This window comes from Protopterus annectens, chromosome 6.part0 (genome assembly GCF_019279795.1).
Source record: "Protopterus annectens isolate FY-2018-M chromosome 6.part0, PAN1.0, whole genome shotgun sequence".
In the NCBI taxonomy this organism is placed as follows: domain Eukaryota; kingdom Metazoa; phylum Chordata; order Ceratodontiformes; family Protopteridae; genus Protopterus; species Protopterus annectens.
This window is the reverse complement of record NC_056737.1, coordinates 386408258-386432246: the sequence shown is the minus strand read 5'-3', so window position 1 is coordinate 386432246 and position 23989 is coordinate 386408258. Positions and strand designations below refer to the sequence as shown.

The 23989-nt window shown below is 44.4% G+C and overlaps 1 protein-coding gene across 7 annotated transcripts in view; it reads left to right on the top strand.

The window, feature by feature from the left end:
- The window catches only part of RALGAPA1 (Ral GTPase activating protein catalytic subunit alpha 1), a 5382632-nt gene that overhangs the window by 5271638 nt on the left and 87005 nt on the right, over positions 1-23989 (top strand). For 2 of the 7 annotated variants that reach the window (XM_044074130.1, XM_044074132.1), the window contains exon 40: positions 20880-20903. The exons of 4 other annotated variants lie outside the window; for them this stretch is intronic. In XM_044074130.1, coding sequence (XP_043930065.1) covers positions 20880-20887 — 8 coding nt within the window. In that variant the 3' untranslated portion in view covers positions 20888-20903. Of the gene's footprint in view, positions 1-20879; positions 20914-23989 lie in introns of all 7 variants that reach the window. One more of the 7 variants, XM_044074131.1, reaches the window with a different exon arrangement.

Below are 23989 nucleotides of genomic sequence, written 5' to 3'. Positions count from 1 at the left end.
CTACATTTTCATATCCTTTTCAGATGTAAAAAGGGGTAAACCAGTTACCAAGACCACCTTAGCTAAATAGTTAGACTGCATTTCATTTGTTTATGAATCCAAAGGTGTTTCTTTACCTCACCAAATCAAAGCTCACTCTTCTAGATCAGTGGCAATTTTCCCCAGCCTTTTGGGCTAAAGTTTCAATTGATGGTATTTGTTCAGCTGCTTTGTGGTCTAATTCTCACACCTTCATTTCCCACTACAAAATGGACATTGTGTCCAGAAATAGAGCAGCTTTTGGTTCTGCAGTGCTCCGGAATATCCGTCCATGAAGGCCACCCAAGGTTGTTGTAGCTGGCTACTCTGTCCCACAGGTCAAGAAAGAATGAAAATGACAGCATCAGGTAAAGAAGTTAGGCACTTACCATAACTTTCCATCTGTGTTGTCTTTTTCATTCTTCCTCGACCTTTCATCCCTCCTTCCTCCCTATCCTTTTCGTACTGACCTGACAGATATGTTTATAGGAACTTCTGTTCATTGTTGAGCTCCTGTTCTTTCTCTATTTCTTTGTTGGTAGCTGTCAGTAATGATGTACATTGCATTTATGATATTATTGGTAAACATGGTGGCACCAAACCTGATCTGAGGTAACCGGGGATGGGGGATTATGGGTAGGGAAGGAGCTTGAGTTTCAGAGCCTAAGCTTTTGAAAGCAGCCAAGTCAGATCCGAGGTCAGATCCGAAACCCACAGGTTGAGAAAGAGTGAAAAAGACAACACGGATGGAACATTATGGTAAGTACATAACTTCTTTTATTTATTTATTTTTACATTCTGTGATTATGTTAGGCTGTGTTTTTAAAAATGTTATTATGTAACTATCTGTTTAAGATGGAAAGCATTGCTGTTAATTGAAATTACATTTTCATTGGTTTATGAATCATATGATGCATTTTTGAAAGGCTGCATTTTAATTAATTCTATTTTTGTATGCATTTATAAAGTGTGATAACTTGAAACGTTTTATGTGTTTCATGTTGTTTTGGAAGTAAAGATTTTATTGGTGTTTGAGCTCTGGCATTTTGTGTTGTATACCTGAAACATCCGTCTCCCTTTCAACTCACACCTATGCTGTCCTGCCCGTCATTGTTGCCATTTTGCTAAACTCCTTGCATTGTGCATCCTTAACATCCTCAGTCTGTCCTTCTTGCAGGACTTATTTTTGCTGATTGGTAACCTCATGTCTCTGTGTAATTAGATTGACATTCTACTTTTTTGCATCTTCCACAAACCGTGGTCTGTAGACTGATTACTGCCTCATACATCATATTTGAACCTCTCCCCTAGCTTACCATAGTCTAGGTTTTAAAACTCCACACCATTGTCTTTGCAGTCTTACCCTTCCCCAAATCTGAACCATATAATGGCATGGTCACTTTTGGGTAATGGTGCCTTAACCTGGACATCAGTGACGTCCATTTACTTTCATTAGGATCACATCCAGAATTCTCTCCTTCCTGGTGTAGTTCTCCAGTTGACTGGACCCATCAATGCCTCAGTTAAGTCAAGTGTCTCACTTACCTTCATCTCAGAATTTTCCAATGTGCTTGTGACATATTCAGATTTTCCATAATTATTACCCTCTTCCTCATACCAGATTCATTTAATCTGATCTCCAGTCTCTCAACTTTCTCCCTTGATGTGGCTAGGGACACTGCACTGTGCATGTGTCTATCAACTCTGCTTCTTTTGTCTGCATTAACTGTCAAGCATTATTCTAATTATTATTCTTTATTCTGTTGTCCCTTTATGTGCTATTTCTGCTCTTCTCTCTTCACAGTTGATGCCTGCCTTTATGTGGACTGCTACTCCATCTTCATCTCAGTCCTGTCTGCCATTCCTGAACAGTCTATAGTTAGGCATTTCCGTGTCCCACCCTTCTTATTACTGGCCCATATTTCTGTGTAGCTAGCAATATCCTTTCTCCTCATGCTGTATCAATGGATGTCCTTCGTGCTTCACTGTTGCAGTCATCACACTTGGGTTATCTGCCTGCAGGTAGCCCTCAGTTGGCCCGAATACCAGAGACTTAGTATTTCTGCGTCAGATGCTGTCGCTCCAGGACTGACGTCAGGTCGTCAGGGGTATAAAAACAGGCAGCCAACGCCATTACATCAGTTTTCCTTGCCATGGAGCCAGAAGCAGTCCAAAAAGTGCCGGTCGGCCACTACCTGAGCTTTCGTTTACTAACTGAATCATCTTGAAGTCTTCTAAAGCTAAGTACCCTGTTGGATATCCTTTTTTCTTGCTCTAACCGATGTCAGAAAAAGTTTATAAATTGTCTTGCCTGTGGAAAGCAAATACCACGCTGTGATTTTCTTTCTTACTGCGTCACCTGTCTAGGCCCAGACCACGACTTACCTTGCTGTCGGTTTTGTGCCTTGTTCAACGCCCAAACCATTCGTCATCGGGCTCTTATTGTCACTAAATACTTTCGTTCTCAATCTCTGTATTCTGAAATTGCTTTGATAAGCCATCTGACTACCGATATTCTGAAAAAACGTAAGGATAAAGACAGAGACAAACAACACAGGTTCAAAGCTGCTGACAACACTTCCATTAAGCTAGTTGCCAGTTCACCGGTACTCAGTGAAGAGCTTTCACAGCCCCTGATGCCCGCTTCAGTGGATTCACAGGCCTCTACTGAGACCCGTTCAGAGTCCGGTATGCCAAGAGACTCTTCTTCGACTATGGAACCGGCGGAGGTCTCTGCTTGGTCCGGAGCCGCTGAGCAGGCACCGGCTTCTGAGGAAGAAGTTCGTACTACCGATGTTCGACACAAACCGACTACTTCAGTTCTGTCTAAAACTACCGAATTTCTAGCGCTACGCCTAGAAAACCGCCTGCTCCCTTGCCACAAAATGAAATGCTTAGAATGGCAGAAGACCTTATTATGCTAATTAGGGGAAGTCAGCCTTCCCCTGCTAAGAGAAAAAGGGACCAGTCTCCAGCAGCTTCAACAGACCAAGAGTCCCATGACTCTGAGGTTTCTGATTATGAAGACATGCCCTTATCTGCTTATGTGGATTCTGATGCAGAGGAATCCATTTCCCCTGCCTCTCCTCCAGAGGATTTCTCTTTTGGTGAAACCTTAATATTTTAAGAGATCATTTCCTCTGGGAATGCCAAGACTGTCCTCAGTCCAAAAAGAGACTCAGAGAATTTCTAGACTTGCCACAACACAGACCTTTAGCAATACCACCAGTCCTGGAAGTTGTTGATGATTTCTTTATGGAATCCAGTCTTACTCCTGATACTTTACCCCCTGCCCTTAAGAAACCAGACAGGTACTACAGAGTACCTGACTCTCTCATATTTCTTTTCAAAAATCCTACTGCTGACCCAGAGATCATTTCCCAGGGGCCTAAAGGTATCAAGGCAACTACAGCTAAGAATCCTACCCCTTTGGACAGGGATTCCAGAACTTTGGACAGATGGGGTAAGAAGGTATATACCTCTGCAACTCTTGCCATTATGGCTTTGAATTGTCAGTTTCACATGCTGAAGTACCAACAACATGGTATGGAACTTGTTATGCAAAAAATAGCTACCTTTAAAGACTGTGCAGAAAATAAAGAATTGCAAGAGCTTATGCATTCTGCAAGCCAAGTCAGCAAGCATACATTGCAGTGTGACTTTGATGCCCTAGAAGCATCTTCCAGGGCAGCAGTCACTAGTTCTGTACTGAGAAGGCATGCTTGACTTAAGGAGCAGACCTTGCCAGATCATGTCAAATCTAAGTTACTAGATGCTCCTTTGAACAAGGGCAATCTGTTTGACACCAAAGCAGAAGAGGTTCTTAAAAAAGATGGAAGACAAAGCTAAATCTATGCAGACCGTCAAAGAATTTTCATAAGTGCAGTCTCCTAGATTCAGTAGGCATTGCCCCTCGAAACATTGGTCCTTTCCAGCCCCCTTAAGGCCATCTCAAACTAGACCCAGGGGAAACAGACCCCCAGACTTCAGTCTCTGGGTATGCAGAGATCTAAGCAATGGAGTGCCTGCACCTCTAAAGCATGGAGTGCTAAACCACCCCCTTAAAGAATTCCCAATGACTTCTCAACTCCACCCCCCTCCTCTGCCCAACTGCTTGTGCCCCTAGGAGGAAAACTTGCCCTTCGTGCAAAAAAATGGATTCCCATCACCAAAGACTGATGGGTCCTCAACATTGTATAACAGGGGTACAAATTGTACTTCCACTCACGGCTAACCCCAAAAGGGTTCCCAGACCTCCCTCTAAACCAGTGGGCAGAGGCACAAAACCAAGTCCAATCCCGGCTCTCTCTAAGGGCAGTTCAACCAGTTCTTGTGGAACAGTTAGGTCAAGAATTCTATTCCAGACTTTTCCTGGTACCCAGAAAAGAGGGCACTTGGTGCCCAAGCCTAGATCTTTCAGTTCTCAACACCTTCCTAATGGTACCAAAATTGGTGGGCAGCAGCACGCAACCACAAGGGACTGCCCTTTACCCAACCCCACGCCACCCAGACCCTAACCACAGATGCATCAGACTATGCCTGGGGGCACACATGGAAGGCAAGTGCATTCGGGGCCACTGGAGCCCAAGTCAAATGCATCTGCACATCAACCAGAAAGAGATGCTAGCTGTGCAGCATGCTCTGACAGCTTTCATATCCCTACTCTCACCAGGACACCTGCTAATAAAAACAGACAACACCACAGTTATGTGGTATATCAACAAGCAGGGGGGAACCCACTCTGCAGGCTATCCATGGCCCTGTGGAACATGGCCTTGGACATGCAGGTACATCTGCAAGCTCAATTCCTGCCAGGCAAACAAAACTCACTGTCAGACGATTTAAGCAGAAATCTCCTAGACCCACATGAGTGGCAACTAGAGCCATGCACCTTCAACCTTCTGATTCAGAAATGGGGGACACCAGGGGTGGATCTCTTTGTCTCCCCCTGCAATCACCAGCTCAGCAAATGCTGCACCAGGACACCTCACAGCAGGGCCTGGAAAGTGGATGCCTTATCCTTCCTGTGGGTAAATCTCTCAATGTATGCCATTCCCCCTGTGCCCTTCCTCTCGAGTAGTGCTCAAGATAAGACAGGACAGACCAAGGACAATTGGGATTGCCCTGGACTGGCCATGCCAACGATGGTACCCACTCCTGCGAATCCAGTCACCGGTTCCACCCTGGTACCTACACCAGAACCCAACCCTGCTCTCTCAGCAGGGGGGAACAGATCTTGCATCCCCAACTGCAAACCCTAAATCTTGCAGCCTGGCTTATTTCTTGAATTTTCCCCCCAGTAACCAGCCTAAGCAAGCAGGTGCTGGACATCATCCTTAAAGCCAGAAGATGGAGTACAAGGAAATCCTATGCTGATAAGTGGAAAATGTACTACTCCTGGATTCAATCTAAAGGAGAAGACACAACTCTGCCCTCCCTGCCTCTAATCCTGGATCACCTAGCAGATCTACTCCACAGAGGCCTATCCTTTTCCTCCATTAAGATCCATGCCTGTGCCATTTAGGCTCATTACAACACTGAGCCACTTCTCTTCTCTCACCCTCTCATCAAACAGTTCCTGAGAGGGGAAAACAACTTAAGGCCGCCAAGGAGAGCACCCACCCCTGCTTGGGACCTTAACTTTCTACTGGAAAAGCTCACGCTACTCCCCTTTGAGCTTACAGCGTCAGCAGAGTTAAAATTCCTCTCTTGGAAAACAGCCTTGCTTCTGGCCATCACTTCAGCTAGAAGAGTGTCTGAGCTACTCATGACTGTGGAACTCTTCATTATTTTCTATGCTGACAGGGTCTCCCTCAGGACTAACCCTTCCTTTATGCCTAAAGTGGTATCCAGTGTGGCTCTCAACCAATCTATCCATTTGCTTACCTTCTTCCCTAATCCTCATCATAAAGGGGAAAGGATCTTGCACTCCTTGGACGTGCACTGACAGCTCAGATTCTACCTTGATAGGGACTAAGCCCTTCAGAAAATCTGACCAGTTACTAGTTAACTTTGTAAAAGGAGCAGAGGGCAAGGCCTTTTCAAAGCAAACAGTTTCAAATGGATTGCACATTGCATCCATTTCTGCTAGAAGCACCATGGGAAACCAACCCCTCAGGAGGTCAGAACACATTCCACTAGGGCAACTTCTACCTATACAGCATTCTTCAGGGGAGTCCCTACCAGGGACATCCTGGAAGCTGCTACCTGGAGTTCTCTACACACCTTCACCAAGTATTACCACCTGCCTATCTTTTCCAAATCCAGGGGAGGTTTTGCAACAGCAGTCCTGCAAGGCATTCTAGCCAGCCCTAACTCTTCTTGATTGCCTCCACCCTTCTTCAGCTTTGGGAATCTACCCAAGTGTGATGACCGCAACAGTGAAACACGAAGAACATAGTACAGTTGTGTACACTTACTATAAATGTAGATGTTCAAGTATATTCACTGTTGCAGTCCTAGTTCCCCTACCTCCAGCCCAGTGGTTTTCTCTCTCTCTCTCTCTCTCTCTCTAAACTCTCTATGCCTTTTACTACCCCCCCTTTCAGGGGTATTGGTATTTACTTTTTACTGGTGGTGTTTTCCCCCACCATAACTTAGCTCCCTAGTGGGGGGGGCTCCTGACATTTGGGGCAAGAAAAACTGATGCAGTGGTGTCGGCTGCCAGGTTTTATACCTCTGATGACATGATGTCACTCCTGGAGCGACAGCATCCGATGCAGAAATACTAAGTCTCTGGTATTTGGGCCAACTGAGGCAGGTAACCCAAGTGTGATAACTGCAGCAGTGAACACACTCGAACATCTACATTTATGGTAGTGCACACAACTGTACTTTTGTAGCTTCCCACTTTGGCATCTCCAGGAGAAGTTGGAATGTGTTGGTGAGTAGAGGCAAGTTTGGTAACCTGCTTCCAGTACAACATTCTCCAAGTGAAGTGAAAAATGCTTAGAGTGATATAAGAAGTAAACAGTGTGCATTCTGTACCCCAATTACATTTTGGAAGAAGTATATTTCTTCTTCAGGTATTTACAATTTTGTGTTCAAGCAGTGTTTGTTATAGTTTCTGCAGCTTTCTTTTATGATTCAACACAGGAAAAAAATTTATGATGTCAGTTCATGTACTTTTTTCAGAAGTACAATGAAACATGTTGGGTTTGAGTGATGCCTCTTAACAAGCTGGGTGTGTAGTATTTTATGCACTATGTAAAACACAGCATTTCTTCTCTTACATACATACACAGTACCTACTGAAATAAGTAATATCAAATCAATGAGTTTTAAAATAATGGATAATACAGTTTAATAAAAGTCATGATCTTGGGATGGTATATCACCTGAAATGTGGAATACTGTGGCTTCACCCTCCATGTGTACATAAACAAACTTCAGTTTCAAAATATAGTTGAAAAATATTGTTTCAGGTAGACAGTAAATAGCAACCTACAGTTAGTATGCAGTATGTCTTGGGGGGGGGGGGTAGAGGTCTCACAGAAACGCTGTGAAAGTGTTGAACCATTTCTACAATAAGGATAATTATATGTTTTTTTCTTACAGTAATATAGCTTCCACTTCTGGAGAATTTCAGAGTGGTAGCCTTACTTTATCTCCAGGCAGCTTGGCATAATTTATAATTGCATTCTATAATAAGAAAGTGAAGATTGTCATTGATGGATAGCTGTGCTATGAAGGAAAAATTATAAATGGAAAGTCACAAACTGGTATATTGTTGAAACAGTGGTAGAATTTAAAGGACAAGCAGATGTTCTTCGTGTTTCACTGTTGCAATCATCACACTTCGGTTATCTGCCTGCAGGCATCCCACAGTCGGCCCGAATACCAACGTCTTGGGATTTCTGCGTCGGTTGCCCTCGCCTCTTCCATGATGTCAGGTCATCAGGTGTATAAAACTTGCAGCCAATGCCATTACATCAGTCTTTTTTGCTGAGAAGCAGCCCGAAGCAGAAGCAGTTCGCAAGTGCCGGTTGGCCGCTACCTGAAATTTTCATTTTTTCGAGTTTCAGACCTGAAGTCTTCTAAAGCTAAGTACTCCGTTGGGGATTCTTTTTTCTTGCTCTAACCATTGTCAGAAAAAAATTAACAATTGTCTTGCCTGTGGAAAGCAAATACCTCACAGAGATTTTCATTCTTACTGCGTCACCTGTTTAGGCCCAGACCACGACGTCCCTCGCTGTCGGTTTTGTGCCTTGTTTAATGCCTGAACCATTCGTTGTTGGGCTATTTTTGTAGATAAATTCTTTTGCTCTCATTCTCCGTATTCCAAAATGGCTTCAGTAAGCCATCCGACTACCGATCTTTCGAAAAAGCACAAAGAGACAGACCGCATAGGTCAAAAACTGCAGACGACGCTTCCGTTAAGTTAGTCGCCCGTCCGCCGGTACGCAGCGAGGAGCCTTTGCAGCCCCTGATGCCCGCTTTTACAGATTTGCAGGCCTCTGCTTAGACCCATTCGGAGTCCGGTATGCCGCGAGATGCTTCTTCGACTATGGAACCTGTGGATGTCTCCACCTTGGTTGGGTCCGGAGCCGCTGTGCAATCACCGACTTCTGAGGGTGTATTCTGACCTACCGATATTCATATTAAACCGACAACTTTATTTCCAGGTAAAACTGCCGAGTTCCTCAGGCCCAGAGTTTGCACTACGCCTAGAAAACTGACATCCAAAGCGCATGCTCAAGCTCCCAGTCCACAGAAACAAATGCTTAGAATTGCTGAAGACCTTATTACTCAAATTAGGGGAAGCCAGCCTTCCCCTGCCAAAAGACAAATAATTGAATTTCCTTCTGATTCTACAGACCAGCAGTCTGATGACTCTGATCCTTCTGATTACCAGGGCATACCCTTATCTACCTATGAGGACTCAGATGCAGAGGAATCCATTCCCTCTGCCTCTTCTCCAGAGGATTTTTCTTTTGGTGAAATTTGCATACCTTAAGAGAGCATTTCTGCTGGGAATGTCAGGACTACCCTCAGTCAAAAAAAGAGACTCAGGGAATTTTTAGATTTACCTCAGCACAGGCCTCTAGCTATACCCCCTGTCCTGGATATTGTAGATGATGTCTTCTTGGAGTCCAGTCTTACTCCTGACACCTTACCACCAGCTCCTAGAAAACCTGACAGGTACTACATTGTACCTGACTCTCACAAATTTCTCTTTAAGAATCCTACAGCAGATCCAGAGACCATTTCCCAGAGACCTAAAGGCATTAAGGCTACTACAGCCAAAAGCCCTACCCCTTTAGACAGGGACTCTAGAGCTTTAGACAGATGGGGTAAGAAGGTATAAACCTCTGCAACTCTTGCCATCAGGGCTTTGAATTGCCAGTTTCACGTAAAGTACCAACAAGTTATTATGGAACTAATTAAACAAAAAATGGTGTTACTTCCGGATTATGCAGAAAATAAAGATTTACAAGAGTTAATGCATTCTGCAAACCAAGTTGGTAAACATACTTTGCAGTGTGGCTTTGATGCCTTAGAAGCATCTTGCAGGGCTGCTGTCACTGGATCTGTACTGAGAAGGCATGCTTGGCTAAAGGAACAAGCCTTGCCTGACTATGTCAAAGCAAAATTACTAGATGCTCCATTAAATCAGGAGCATTTGTTTGACACAAAACCAGAAGAAGTGCTTAAAAAGATGGAAGAAAAAGCTAAATATATGCAAACTGTCAAAGATTTCTTACAGATGCAGCCACCTAGATTCAGTAGGCATTGGCCTTCAAAAAATTGGTCCTTTTCAGTCCCTCTCAGGCTTTCTCAGTCCAAGCCCAGGGGAAACAGACCACCAAAACTACAGTCTCAGGGTATGCAGAGATCTAAACAATGGATTGTTTCCACCTCAAAACCAGGGAGTGGTAAGCCACCCCCCCCCACCCCCCGTATGGAAAAAGTTCACGATGACTTTCCAATTATCCTTCCCAGCCATGCCCAAGTACATGCACCCCTAGGAGGAAAACTCGCCCTTCATGCAAAAAACTGGATGTCCATTACTCACGACCAATGGGTTCTAAACATTGCATCCCAAGGATACAGATTCTACTTCCACTCACTGCCAACTCCAAGCGGGTTGCCAGACCTTCATCCCAACCAGTGGGCAGAGGCTCAAAAGTAAGTACATGTTCATCGTGCATACAGCTGCAGTCATAACAGATGGGTTCTCCTGCCGTCAGGCGGGTCCTCGGTCGGACGAATTCCAAAGTCTAGGTCCGGCGTCGGTTGTCGTCGCTTCTTCCCTGATGTCAGTGCAACAGGGGTATAAAGGAACCAGCCAACGCCATTTTCTTCTGTCTTTCTTGCCGCGCGGTGCCCGAAGCAGAAGCAGTTCGCAAGTGCCCGTCGGCCAGCTCCTGAAATTACGAAATTTGGAAACCGAAGTCTTCTTAAAAGCTAAGTACCCCGTTGGGGAAACTTTTCTTGCCTGAGACCGATGTCAGACAAAGTTAATAATTGTATTTCTTGTGGGAAGCAAATACCGCATAAGGATTTCCATTCCCTCTGTATACCTTGTTTAGGCCCAGACCACGACGTCTCGGTCTGTCGCTTTTGTGCTACATTTAACAAACGCACTATTAAGCGTCGGGTGGAGTTCGCCCAGCATTATTTTGGGAAAGCATTTAACTATACTATGTCGTCGGATACTCCGACTCCGGTTTTGTCTAAAAAACGCAAAGACAAGGACCGACACACGAAGTCTGCGGCCTCTACCGACACCACACCAAAGCCGACTACATGTGGTCCGGTTCTCAGTGAGGCGCCTATGCAGCCCCTGATTACCGACGACACTTCTTTGACGGTGTCTCCTATGCCTGAGGTCGCAGGCTCCTCGGCCCACACCCCGACTACAGATACCGAAGCCACTCTTGGCGTTGAAACTCAGAATGTGGACAGGTCCACCTCCACTCAAGGTGTCTTCAGACCTTCCTCTTCTTTCTCCATCAAGGCTTTCACAAAGTCTAAAGCAACCATGCACCCTAAGAGACCAGCTACACAGGGCCCATCTACAGGCCCCATGCCTAAGAAACAGATGCTTAAAATGGCTGAGGATTTAATTACTCTAATCAGAGGTTCTCAGCTCCCACCGGACAAAAGGCCCAGAGTGGAGGAAGATTCCCCCTCCTCTGATCAGGGCTCCATTATTTCAGAGCACTCTGATGATGAGGAACATTCTTACTCCCCTTTTGAAGACTCTGATGCGGAGGAGTCCATCCTTTCTGTATCCCCCCCTGAGGATTACTAATTTGGGGAAACTTTGCATACCTTAAGGGAACACTTCCACTGGGAAGGCCAGGATTATTCAGATTCCAAGAAAAGGCTCAGGGAATTTCTCTTGTTACCTCAGCATAGGCCTCTGGCTATACCTCCTGTCTTGGACATCCTAGATGATGTTTACTCGGAGGCCTGCGTTAACCCGGACTCTCTACCTCCAGCTCCAGTTAAGCCTGACAGGTACTACAGGGTTCCTGACTCACACCAATTTCTTTACAAAAGCCATGCTGCTGATCCAGAAACCATCTCACAGGGCCCCAAGGGAGTTAAGGCCTCCATTGCCAAAAATCCATTGCCTTCCGAGAGAGATTCCAGATCCTTAGAAAGGTGGGGAAAAAAGGTATATACCTTGGCTACTTTATCCATGAGAGCCTTAAACTGTCAGTTTCATATGCTAAAATACCAACAGTTTTTATTATCACAATTGAAGAGTAAAATGTCACAACCTGAACAACCAGACTTGAAGGAGTTGCAGGATTTGATGCATAGTGCAGAACAAGTGGGTAAGCATACCTTATAATGTGGTTTTGATGCTCTAGAGGCATCATGTATAGCTGCTGTTACAGGATCAGTCATACGTAGGCATGCCTGGCTCAAGGAACAAGCCTTGCCTGATCATGTCAAAGCTAAATTACTAGACGCCCCTCTTCAAAAGGATGTACTATTTGGTGCTAATGCTGAGGAGGTATTAAGGAAAATGGAGGAAAAGGCTAAATCAATGCAAACTGTGAAAGACTTTCTACAGGTTCAACCCCCACGTTTTAGTAGAAATTGGCCTTCCAAAAACTGGTCCTTTCCTGCCACAGACAGACCCCAAAGAGGCAGATACAAGCAGAGGACAATCCCAAGGATCGTATAGAGGCAGACAATGGCAAGCTCCTACACAAAGAGGTGGTGAGGACAACTCGCAATCTTTCAGAAAGCAAACCCAATGACTTTCCCCTTTGCATGCCAACCAGGTTTCAAATAGCAGCCCCCTTAGGAGGAAAGCTGGCATTATTTTCAAAAAATTGGCATGTTGTCACAAAGGACAAATGGATCCTGGACATTATAAACGGAGGCTACAAATTCCATTTTCACACCCTTCCAAAAATGAGAGGCATGCCAAACCTGCCACACAATCAAAGGGCAGAGGCACAAAAGCAAATTACAGATCTCATAAACATGAAAGCTATTCAAGAGGTACCTACGCACGAACAAGGTCAAGGTTTTTATTCCAGGCTATTTCTGGTAGCAAGGAAGGGAAAAGATTGGAGACCTATTTTGGATCTATCCATCCTAAACACATTTCTACTGCACCAAAATTCAAGATGCTCACTCTACAGCAACTTCTTCCCATGCTGGGCAAGGAGTCTTGGCTGGTAACATTGGACCTCAAGGAGGCATACCTGCATGTCCCAATCAGACAAAATTGCAGAAGGTACCTCAGATTTCTTGCAGGTTCAACCCATTATCAATTCTCTGCATTGCCCTTTGGCTTATCTACTGCACCCAGAGTATTCACGAAATGCCTGGCATCAGTAATTGCCTACTGCAGACTTCAAGGGATACAAATATACCCCTATTTGAACGACTGCCTGATCCAAGCGGACAGCAAGCACATTCTTCTGAAACATCTGGCTTATGTAATAATGTTATTGAAATCTCTGGGATACACAGTCAACAAAAAGAAATCAAGGCTAATACCCTCTCAGAAGATAATTTTCCTGGGTGCCAATTTGGACACAAACACCCAGATGGCCTACCTCACGCCAGAGAAGCAGGGGCAACTAATACAATACTTCAGAACACTAGCAAATTGCACCAGGCTGACTGCAAGGAAAATCCTGCAGGCTCTGGGATTCATAGCATCTTGCATCTTACTAATCCCATGTGCAAAGCTGCATATGAGGAAACTACAATGGTACCTGAAAAACATGTGGTCTCAACACAGCCACAGTTTGGAAACAATAATACCACTAATTCCATGTCTGCAAAAGGAATTTCTGTGGCGGGCTCAAGCATGTCAAACAAACACAGGTCTTCCATTCAGCAAGCCTCAAGCAAATCAAGTCATCACAACAGACGCCTCGGACTACGCCTGAGGGGCGCACATGACAAATCGGTGCATTCAGGGCAAATGGTCCCAAAAAGAAAAGCACCTTCACATCAAAAAGAAATGCTAGCAGTAATAAATGCTATTATAGCTTTCAAGGACCTTCTACAACCAGGTCAATTATTGATAAGAACGGACAACACCACAGTTATGTGGTACATAAACAAACAGGGAGGAACACATTCTTACCCCCTATGCAGACTGGCCATGTCACTTTGGAACATGGCCATGGACTTACAAATGGAACTACAAGCACAGTACTTGCCAGGCAAGGAAAACACGCTGGCAGACAACCTAAGCAGGAATATGACAGATCCACACGAATGGAAATTGCATCCAAAAGTTTTCACAGAAATAATCCAAGAATGGGGAAGGCCAGACATAGATCTCTTTGCCGCCCACAAGAATCATCAATTGACAAAAATCTGCTCAAGGATCTTCCATCCAAAGGCCTGGAGAGTGGACGCTCTTTCTTTCAGTTGGACATCAATGACAGTTTATGCCTTCCCTCCTCTTCCTCTGCTGCCCAAAGTTCTATTAAAGCCCAAAGCAGACAGACCAAAGATGATTCTCATTGCTTTGGACTGGCCAAGACAACACTGGTACCCACTCCTGAGGAGCCTGACGCATTCCCCACCATGGACCCTGCCTCTAATGCCTCTTCTTCTGACTCAGCACAGTTTCAAAACTCTTCACAGCCAGCTAAAAACACTCAATCTAGCCGCATGGAAGATTCCTTAGCATCTCAAAAGGCCCTACTCTCCAAGGAGGTGCAGGATGTCATTTTGGAGGCCAGAAGGCCATCAACTAGAAAAGCTTACTCCGCAAAATGGAAACGTTTTTGTGTCTGGAATGAGAAAAAGGGTCAGGATCCTGGAAAACTGAATTTACCTCAAATACTACAATATTTGGCTGAACTGCTAAGCAGTGGACTTTCTTTCTCCTCCATCAAAATACATGCCTCAGCCATTTCTGCAGAATGCAACACTGATCCTCCTTTATTCTCTCACCCTCTCTTAAGACAGTTCCTCAGAGGGGCTAAGAATTTAAGGCCTCCAAGGAAACAACCAATACCTGCTTGGGATCTTAATTTCATTCTGGAAAAATTGACCTTGCCTCCCTTTGAGCCAGCTGCCTTATCAGATTTGCAATATTTGTCCTGGAAAACAGCTTTCCATCTGGCTATCACCTCAGCTCGTAGAGTTTCAGAACTACAGGCTCTCATGGCTGTCCAGCCTTTTATCATCTTCCATCAGGACAGAGTTTCCTTACGAACCAACCCGTCCTTTATGCCTAAAGTGGTATCCAGGGTAGCTTTAAATCAGGGCATACATTTACCTACTTTTTATCCTAATCCTCAAAACAAAGGGGAGAGATTACTACATTCCTTGGACATCCACAGACAGCTGCGTTATTATTTGGACAGAACAAAGCCTTTCAGAAAATCAGAACAGCTCTTTGTGGCCTATGCGGTAGGAGCTCAAGGGAAGCCAATTTCCAAACAGACAATCTCAAAATGGCTAGCCCACTGCATATGCTTTTGCTATTCCTTTCATGGCAAAACTGTTCCTACAGGCATTAGAACTCATTCCACCAGGGCCACAGCCACCTCTGCAGCCTTCCTCAGAGGAATTCCTACCAAGGATATTTTGGAAGCAGCCACTTGGAGTTCTGTGCATACCTTCTCCAAGTACTACAACCTACCATTATACTCCAAATCTAGAGCAGGCTTTGCCACTGCAGTCTTGCAGGGCATTTGGGCTCCTCCTAGTTTCAGCTAGTGCCTACCACCCCTTTCTTAGCTTTGGGATTCTACCCATCTGTTATGACTGCAGCTGTATGCACGATGAACATAGTACAGTTTTGTACCTACCATAAATGTAAATGTTCGAGTGCTAATACAGCTGCAGTCCAGGTTTCCCTCCCTCCTTCCCCTCTTGGGACAGGCCTATAGGCTAACACATCCTCATACAACCTGATTGGGGTTTTCATTTATGATGTATTTGCTTGCAACTACTGTATTTTTATCACACAAATTTATTATTATTGCCTTCCTTCTGGGGGCACCTGACATCTGGGGCAAAAAAAACTGAAGAAAATGGCGTTGGCTGGTTCCTTTATACCCCTGTCGCACTGACGTCAGGGAAGAAGCGACGGCAACCGACGCCGGACCTAGACTTTGGAATTTGGCCGACCGAGGACCCGCCTGACGGCAGGAGAACCCATCTGTTATGACTGCAGCTGTATTAGCACTCGAACATCTACATTCATGGTAGGTACAAAACTGTACTTTTCCCTTCTCTATATCAGGGCTATTCAGCCTGTTCCAGTAGAACAAAGGGGGCAGGGTTCCTACTCCAGACTGTTCCTGGTGCCCAGAAAAGAAGGCTGTTGGTGCCCTTTCCTGGATCTATCAATTCTCAACACCTTTCTGCTGGCCCCAAAATTCAAAATGCTTACACTGCAACAGCTTCTTCCTATGCTAGCCAAGGATGCCCGATTAGTCAACCTAGACTTAAAAGAAGCTCATCTGCATATCCCCATAAGGGAGTCTTGCAAGAAATATCTATGTTTCAGGGCACGCTCCATGCACTATCAGTTCTCTGGCCTTCCCTTTGGCTTATCTACTGCGCCCAGAGTATTCACAAAATGCCTGGCTCCAGCTATTGCATACTGCAGGCAGAGAAATATTCATATCTACCCATACTTGGACGATTGCCTGATTCAGACGGACAGTCAGGAATTGCTACTTCAGCACCTGGCATTTGTAAAAAGACTTCTAGCTTCACTGGGATACATGATCAATGAAAAGAAATCACAACTGGTGCCTAGCCAACAAATTGTATTCCTGGGAGCAAGCTTGAACACAACTTCTCAGATGGCTTTCCTCAATCCAGAAAAGCAGGTCCATTTGACAAACTATTTCAAACTAATGGCCAACAAAACCCAGCTGTCTGCAAGGAAAATACTGCAAGCCCTAGGGTTCATGGCCTCATGCATTCTGCTAATTCCATATGCAAAACTGTATATGAGGAAAATTCAGTGGTACTTAAAAAGCCTCTGGTGTCAACATTCTCAGGACATGGAAACAGTGATTCCTGTCATACCTTGTCTAAGGGCAGAGTTCCTTTGGTGGGCAGAAGCATGCAACCACAACAAGGGACTTCCTTTCACTCAACCCCTCGCCGCCCAAACCCTGACAACAGATGCATCAGATTATGCATGGGTGGCTCACGTGGCAGGTAAATGCATTCAAGGCAAATGGAGCCCAGAACAAATTCCCCTGCATATCAATCAAAAAGAGATGCTAGCTGTACAGAATGCTCTGACAGTCTTCAAATACCTCATCCTTCCAAGACAGCCCCTGATAAAGACAGACAACACCACAGTTATGTGGTACATAAACAAGCAGGGCGGAACTCATCCTTACCCACTCTGCAGGTTAGCCATGGCTCTGTGGAACACAGCCTTGAGCATCCAAGTGCACCTACAAGCTCAATTCCTGCCAGGCAAGCAAAATTCACTGGCAGACAACTTAAGCAGACATCTACTGGACCCTCATGAGTGGAAACTGGAACCCAACTCATTCAAGCTTCTAACCCGAAGGTGGGGAACACCGAAGGTGGATCTTTTTGCCTCCACCCAAAACCACCAATTGAGCAAATTTTGCACCAGGAAACCCTCACAGCAGAGCCTGGAAGGTGGACGCCCTATCCTTTACATGGGAAAACCTCTCAATTTATACCTTTCCTCCTCTGCCCCTCCTCTCAAATGTACTACTCAAGATCAAACACGACAGGCCAAGGGCAATCCTCATTGCACCAAACTGGCCACGCTAACACTGGTACCCACTGCTACGCAGAATGACAGCAATGCCACCCTGGCACCTACATCACACACCTTACCTGCTGTCTCAGCAGGAGGGACAAATTTTGCATCCACAGCTGCAAACCCTAAACCTTGCAACCTGGCTTATTCTCTAAATGCTCCACCATCATCCCTCAGCAAACAGGTGCTGGACGTCATCCTTCAGGCCAGAAGGCCTAGTACTAGGAAATCCTATGCTGAAAAGATATTGTTCTTGGAGTCAGTCTCAAGGAGATGAGACAGCTGTGGCCCAACTTACCTCAAATTCTTGATTACCTAGCAGAGCTGCTCCACAGAGGCCTATCCTTCTCATCCATTAAGATTCATGCCTCTCCCATCTCAGCTCATTGTAATACTGAACCTCCCCTCTTTTCTCACCCTCTCATCAAACAGTTCCTGAGAGGAGCTAACAATTTAAGGCCCCCTAGGAGATCTCCCACCCCGACCTGGGACCTTAACTTTGTACTGGAGAGGCTCACACTTCCCCCTTTGAACCTGCTGCTTAAGCAGAGTTAAAATTCCTCTCTTGGAAAACATCCTTACTTCTAGCTATTACTACAGCAAGAAGAGTGTCTGAGTTACAGGCCCTAGTGGGGGTGGAGCCCTTCATTATTTTCCATGCTGACAGGGTTTCCCTTAGGACTAACCTTTCCTTTATGCCCAAGGTGGTATCCAGTGTGGCTTTAAACCAATTCATCCATTTGCCAACATTTTTCCCTAATCCTCAGAATAAAGGGGAAAGGATCCTGCACTCCTTGGATGTGCACAGACAGCTCAAGTTCTACCTCGACAGGACTAAGCATTTCAGAAAATCTGACCAGCTGCTAGTCAGCTTTGCTACAGGGGCAGATGGCAAGGCCATTTCAAAGCAAACCATTTCCAAATGGATAGCACACTGCATCCATTTCTGCTACAAGCACCATGGAAAACCTATCCCTCTGGGGATCAGAACTCATTCCACTAGAGCTACTTCAACCTCTGCAGCATTTCTCAGGGGAGTCCCTACCAGGGACATCCTGGAAGCTGCAACCTGGAGTTCTGTACACATCTTCACCAAGCATTACCACCTGCCTATTTCTTCTAAATCCAGAGCTGGATTTGCTACAGCAGTTTTACAAGGCCTGTTAGCCAGCCCTAACACTTCTTGACTGCCTGCACCCTTCCTCAGCTTTGGGAATCAACCCAGGTGTGATGACTGCAACAGTGAAACACGAAGAACATAGTACAGTTGTATACACTTACCATAAATGTAGATGTTCGAGTGTATTAACTATTGCAGTCCTGGTTTCCCTCCCTCCAGCCCCCTAGCTTTCTATATCCTTATTACATATTCTCTTTATGGCCATTTTTTATGGCTATGGTATTTACATTTTACTGGAGGTGTTCTACACCAAGTAATAGCTTCCTATTTTGGGGGCTCCTGACATCTGGGGCAAGAAAAACTGATGTAATGGTGTTGGCTGCATGTTTTATACCCCTGACGACCTGACATCATGGAAGAGGCGACAGCAACCGATGCAGAAATCCCAAGACTCTGGTATTTGGGCCGACTGAGGGCTACCTGCAGGCAGATAACCCAAGTGTGATGACTGCAACAGTGAATGCACTCGAACATCTACATTTATGGTAAGTGTACACAACTGTACTTTATCACTATTAGTAGTGGCGAGTAGTTGCTGAAAACATCAGCTCACAACCCCACTTCTGATCACACTGCAGCTGACATTTGTGATGCAGGGTAGAGTATCAAATATTGTGCCAATTCTAGTCAGTGTTTAACATGTGTAATCTTACAAAACAGGGAAAGCAACGTAAAAAAATAGTACTGAACATACTCTTCAAATAGGCCCTTTACCAGAGAATATCATGATGTCCAAAAGCAGATTATTGCTAGAAACTTGAGGGCAGCAAAAAGCCTTTGAATGTAAAGGGATAACTCTTTATTTCTGACTACTGCATTTAAAAATGAGTTTGTAAGTGGGGTGCTTCACTCACCTACTCACCCGTGCTGTCTGCTGCAGATGTATACAACCCCTATTGTCTGTGAAGATTTAAAAGGCATACAATCTGGAAGTTATTTTCATGAATATGCTTTGCTGCAGTGAATCTGTCACATCTTTCTTGTTTATCCACTTTATCTTCCCTCACTTTCCCATTAGCGGGTGAATTTTAATTGGGACTCCATCCTATATGTATTATGTAATGGAATATAAGTATATAGCAGAAAAAGCAAGCGAGTGAAAGTTATATAAAATTAAGTTACTGATGATAACTTTTTGAGGACTCCAAAAGTAAGTGTAATCATCCACTACTAATTCTCATGAGCTTGAATCAGGTTGCTTTTTCCAAAAATGTATTTCTAGATCTTTAGCTGCTTCTTTTTGACAGTGTTGCTCATCTCTTTGTAGAAAGGAAGTAAAGGGGTTAGGAGACTGAAAATAAAGCAGCTGTATTTATTTTTTAACAGTGACATGAGGTGAGTCATTTGTGAAGGGAGTCCCATATGCATGTACGTCTTTTGTAGAGCCACCTTTATGTTTAAGGTGTGGAATTAATTGCTCCATTTTATGTTATGTCCAGTAATTAAAAAAAAAAGCACATGTTAAGAGGAGGAATATTTTTGGGAATCCTGTCATTCCAGTATATTGTATTCAACCAGATGTTGCTTACCTTTTCAGATACAATATAATTTATGCATTTAATTTATTGTAGTTTCTGAATTCCTTCAGTTCTACAATCCATCATCCATGTATTCTACTGCTTTCATTAGTGACATACCATGATTTACACTCCTTACAGATAATGGAACTAAATATTTTATTCTGTTTAAAGCTGTGGTTGAAAAAGCAATGCCTTTTGTATTTTTGCATTTTCTGTGATTATATAAATTTGAGAGTTGTCAGTAAAACCATAGTGCTGCTTATGGCTTGAAGAGTTTTTTCCTTCTCTGTGCAGTGGAATGGAGATGTACTTCCAGATGTGCCTTATAAACTTGTTACAATAGTGTCTATTTTGATAGTAATACAGGGAGGATGTAGAAACATTGCTACAGTAATGCACTGCACGTAGATGCAGCACTTGAATTAAATTTGGAGGAGGATGCTTACAAAAATAATGCTGAATTATTGGAAGAAAAGTGAAATTAACATTACTAACATTGTCACTGTGATATATCACAATCAGGAAGGTATAGTAAGGGAATTAAAGCGGATGTGCCCAAAACGCCAGCTGAGCAGCTGCTTTGACTTTTACATTTTGTTTGCTTATAAAGAGTGGTGTATTGCAAACTCTTTGTGTATTTCACTCCCACTTTAGAAAGAAAATAATTTGTTGCCTATTACATTGTTTGGCCTTTTTTGTATGTACCTTTGTGCATGTGTTTGCAATTGGAATATGTATTGGGTTTAAATTCAGATTCACTGAGCATTGTCACATGCTTCCAGCACTGGAATTTTATTTATTAAGATGAACAGTTTCAAAACATTGGAGTATTTTCTGTCTGTAACTAACCAGACTTACTTATTTTTTCCCCAGTGAAATTTAGCAAAACCCATCCTTTTCTGATCACAACTTGTAATCCAAGTGATTGCTTTATTTTATTTTTCTTCTTTAGATCATTAAGTCAATGTTTCCAAAGGTAAGATAAGGTATGAAAGGCAAGCTCTGCCCTTTTCTGTTCTGCTAGATGACTAAGCTTGTTACTCAGTTGCAGGCCTACTTCTTTAACCCATTTTCTGCACATTTAATGGATTCTCACACTACTCTGTTATTTTGCCACTTGTCTTCAAGTTTAGTCTTGTACTAACCCTGGACTTGCATGGATCACTAACACTTCGGGATGCAGATATTTATTAGACTAGTAACCCGCTCCATGTGTTAACCTATTTGCTCCTCAGCATGAAATCGTTGTAGTGGATAGACCTGTGCTGTACCTGTCCCTGCTGTCAGCCAGTATTCTGCAGGCTCTTCAGCAAATGCTGAAATATGAATACTCATTTCTGGGACTAAATAAAACATGGGGAAACTATTGGAAATGTTTTTTTTCTTGCTTGTGTCTTCTAACATAACACTTTAAAGATGCAGTTATATGTAATATCAAAATGTCTTGGAATTTTATCAACTAAAACTATGAAAGTTGTTTTAATACATTTTCTTCCAGGTGTAAACAATGACATTTGATTCCTATATATGGTTCTTAGATGGAGACACTAGGACACCACAGGAACCAGTAATTTATGGGGGAGGGTTAAATTAAGTTCTGTACTGTTCATGAAAAACATCCAGAGATGTGGCATTGTGTGTGGGTTTACTGTAAAGTCAGCCTGCAGATGACCTCTGTTCTATTACTCGCATCACCTTGTGTGCATCAAGCACAGTATATCATAGACAGTTAAAAGTCAAAATGTTGTCATGTGTTTGTAAATGTACCATTCAGTTATAGTCAATCTGGGATTTTAAGGTGATTTTTGATACAGTTATGTGTACGTGAATGTATTTTATGTAAATTGTAGAGTACTCCACTTTGTTGTATGGGTGCTCAGCTGTTGGGGATCCTTTAACAGAGGGCTGTAGATAACAGACAAATGCAACATTCTAGAGCTAAGAATACCAGCCTGAACTCAAGATCTGATGTTGTCAAGGTCATTCCTCCTCAACCTGTGGGTTTCTTGGCTGTCTTCCAAGCTGAGGCATCGAAGCTCGAGCTCCTCCCATCCTATCCATAATGCCTTATTCCCCCAGTCAACTTCAGATCGCGTTTGCCGCTCGTAGAGTGCGCTCGAGGTTGTCATAGCTCCAGAGCTGCTCCAGTTTAGGAAAGTTTTTCTCTGAGAGTGTAATTTCTACCCTTTAGCTTCTTCCTATCACTTTTTTTCCTACTCAGTCTCGCTTTTAGCTGCTTTCTCCATTCTTTCCTGATGTTTGTTAACTGGGTTTTCTGACTGCCTTTCCTGTACTCTTTCTTTTCACTAAAAAAGAGAGAGAGAGAGTTTCCTTTCTCATTTCTCCCTCCTTTTGTTATGGAGTCCAAATCCGATCCTAATTCGGAGAAACCTGTAAGTTTCAAAAAAAATACACTTCCTTTGGGCACAAGGTCCAGTTGTCTGATGCCCACATTGAGTGCATTTACTATCTAGGGCTCTCACAGGTGGACATCTCCTGCCCTGTTTGTTCTGCATTCCATCCACATGCCCTGGCAGATTGGCAGAACAAGCTTATCCTTAAGGGCTTGCATTCCTCTATCTCCTCTCCTACGGTGTCCCTTCCACCTCAGGGGCTCAAACCCCCTCCAGGAATCACAGAGAGACCCAGGAAGCCAGGAAATACTCCCCGGATCAGTCTTCTTCCACTATGTTGGAGCCGGTGAAGAAAGCGCCAAAAACATTGGATCCAACTTCCTCTGGGCCAACCCTGACATCTCCACCTTGTCCTCCTCCTCCTCGGGCTCCAATGGCTGGTTCGGAACCAAGTACTTCAGCACAGAGGTCTCTCCACAGGGAGATCTCTCCTGAAAAGCCATCCAGACCACCCTTGACCACTTCTTCCACCAGGTCTTCCTGTAGTCTGTCTGAGGATGACATGGATAGATTGATGAGGCAGTTTCTTCAATCATGAATCCAGATGGGGTTTGCCAGCTCTGACTCGCATTTGATTCCTGAGCAGAATTTCCCAGTTCTGTACTGTTGCTCCTTGCTCCCTGTCCGATTCGGTTTCAGAGTCTGCTGGTGCTTTGGTTCTAAGAACTGAGATGTCAGAGCAGATAGTGGTGATCTCTTCATCTCTGACAGCCTCCCTTACGTGCTTGGCCCTAAACGTAGTGTTACATAGTGTCTCAGAGCCGGAGTCTCAATGTTGAGTGTGAGGGGTTTACATTGACTCCAAAGTTTTTGGAGCCTTCACTTCCCCTTGTAGCCTCCGCTTTTGATAGCTCAGCTCCAACTGTCCCTTTGGAGCAGAGGGCTCCGGGTGCACGAGGGAGATCCGCTCCATTAGCTTCAGCTCTGGAGGGACAACCCTTGGGTATTTTGAGCTCCTCTGTGTTTGAAGTGGTGAAGAGGGTCCTCTTCCATCCCAGGAAAGCCTCTGTCCTCCTTTCCTCGGCACCATTCCCCACCCCCACGAATCTGATGTCTAGGCCTCTTATCTACCACGATGACAGCCGGCCCTGGAGAGTCTACAGTCCATCCCTTCAGTGGAGCCCCAATTTTCTTCTGACACCTCCCTAGAGCATCCCACTGAGGAGGTCCCTTGGAAGAGATGGTATAAAAGGAGGCACCTGGATTTCCCCTGGAATCCCTCACTACCTACACTGATTTCGAGGAAGGGGAGGGGTCCCCAGGATCTCCACCTGAGGATGTCTCCTTTTTGGACATCCTAGAGATACTCTGCCAAAGAGGTGGTTGGTCTATCCAAAACCCCAACCCAGAGGAAATACTCCTGTTGGAGGCTTTCTGATCCGGCCCATCTACATTCTGGGTGTCCCCCCTGCATATATGCTGATTGAACTACTATCTACTATGGCATGGAAAGAACCAGACACTGTAGAGCCCATCTCAAAGAGGGCCAGTAAGATTCTTAGCATGCCTCCTGACAAATCGCATTGGACTAAAGGGATCCAAGTAGATGCCATGGTGGTTGTGGCAGCCACGAAAAAGGAGATAGCCAAGGAAAGCTCCTATGTCCATTCCTGTAACAGGGAGTCTGTGGCTATGGTCAAATTCGGTA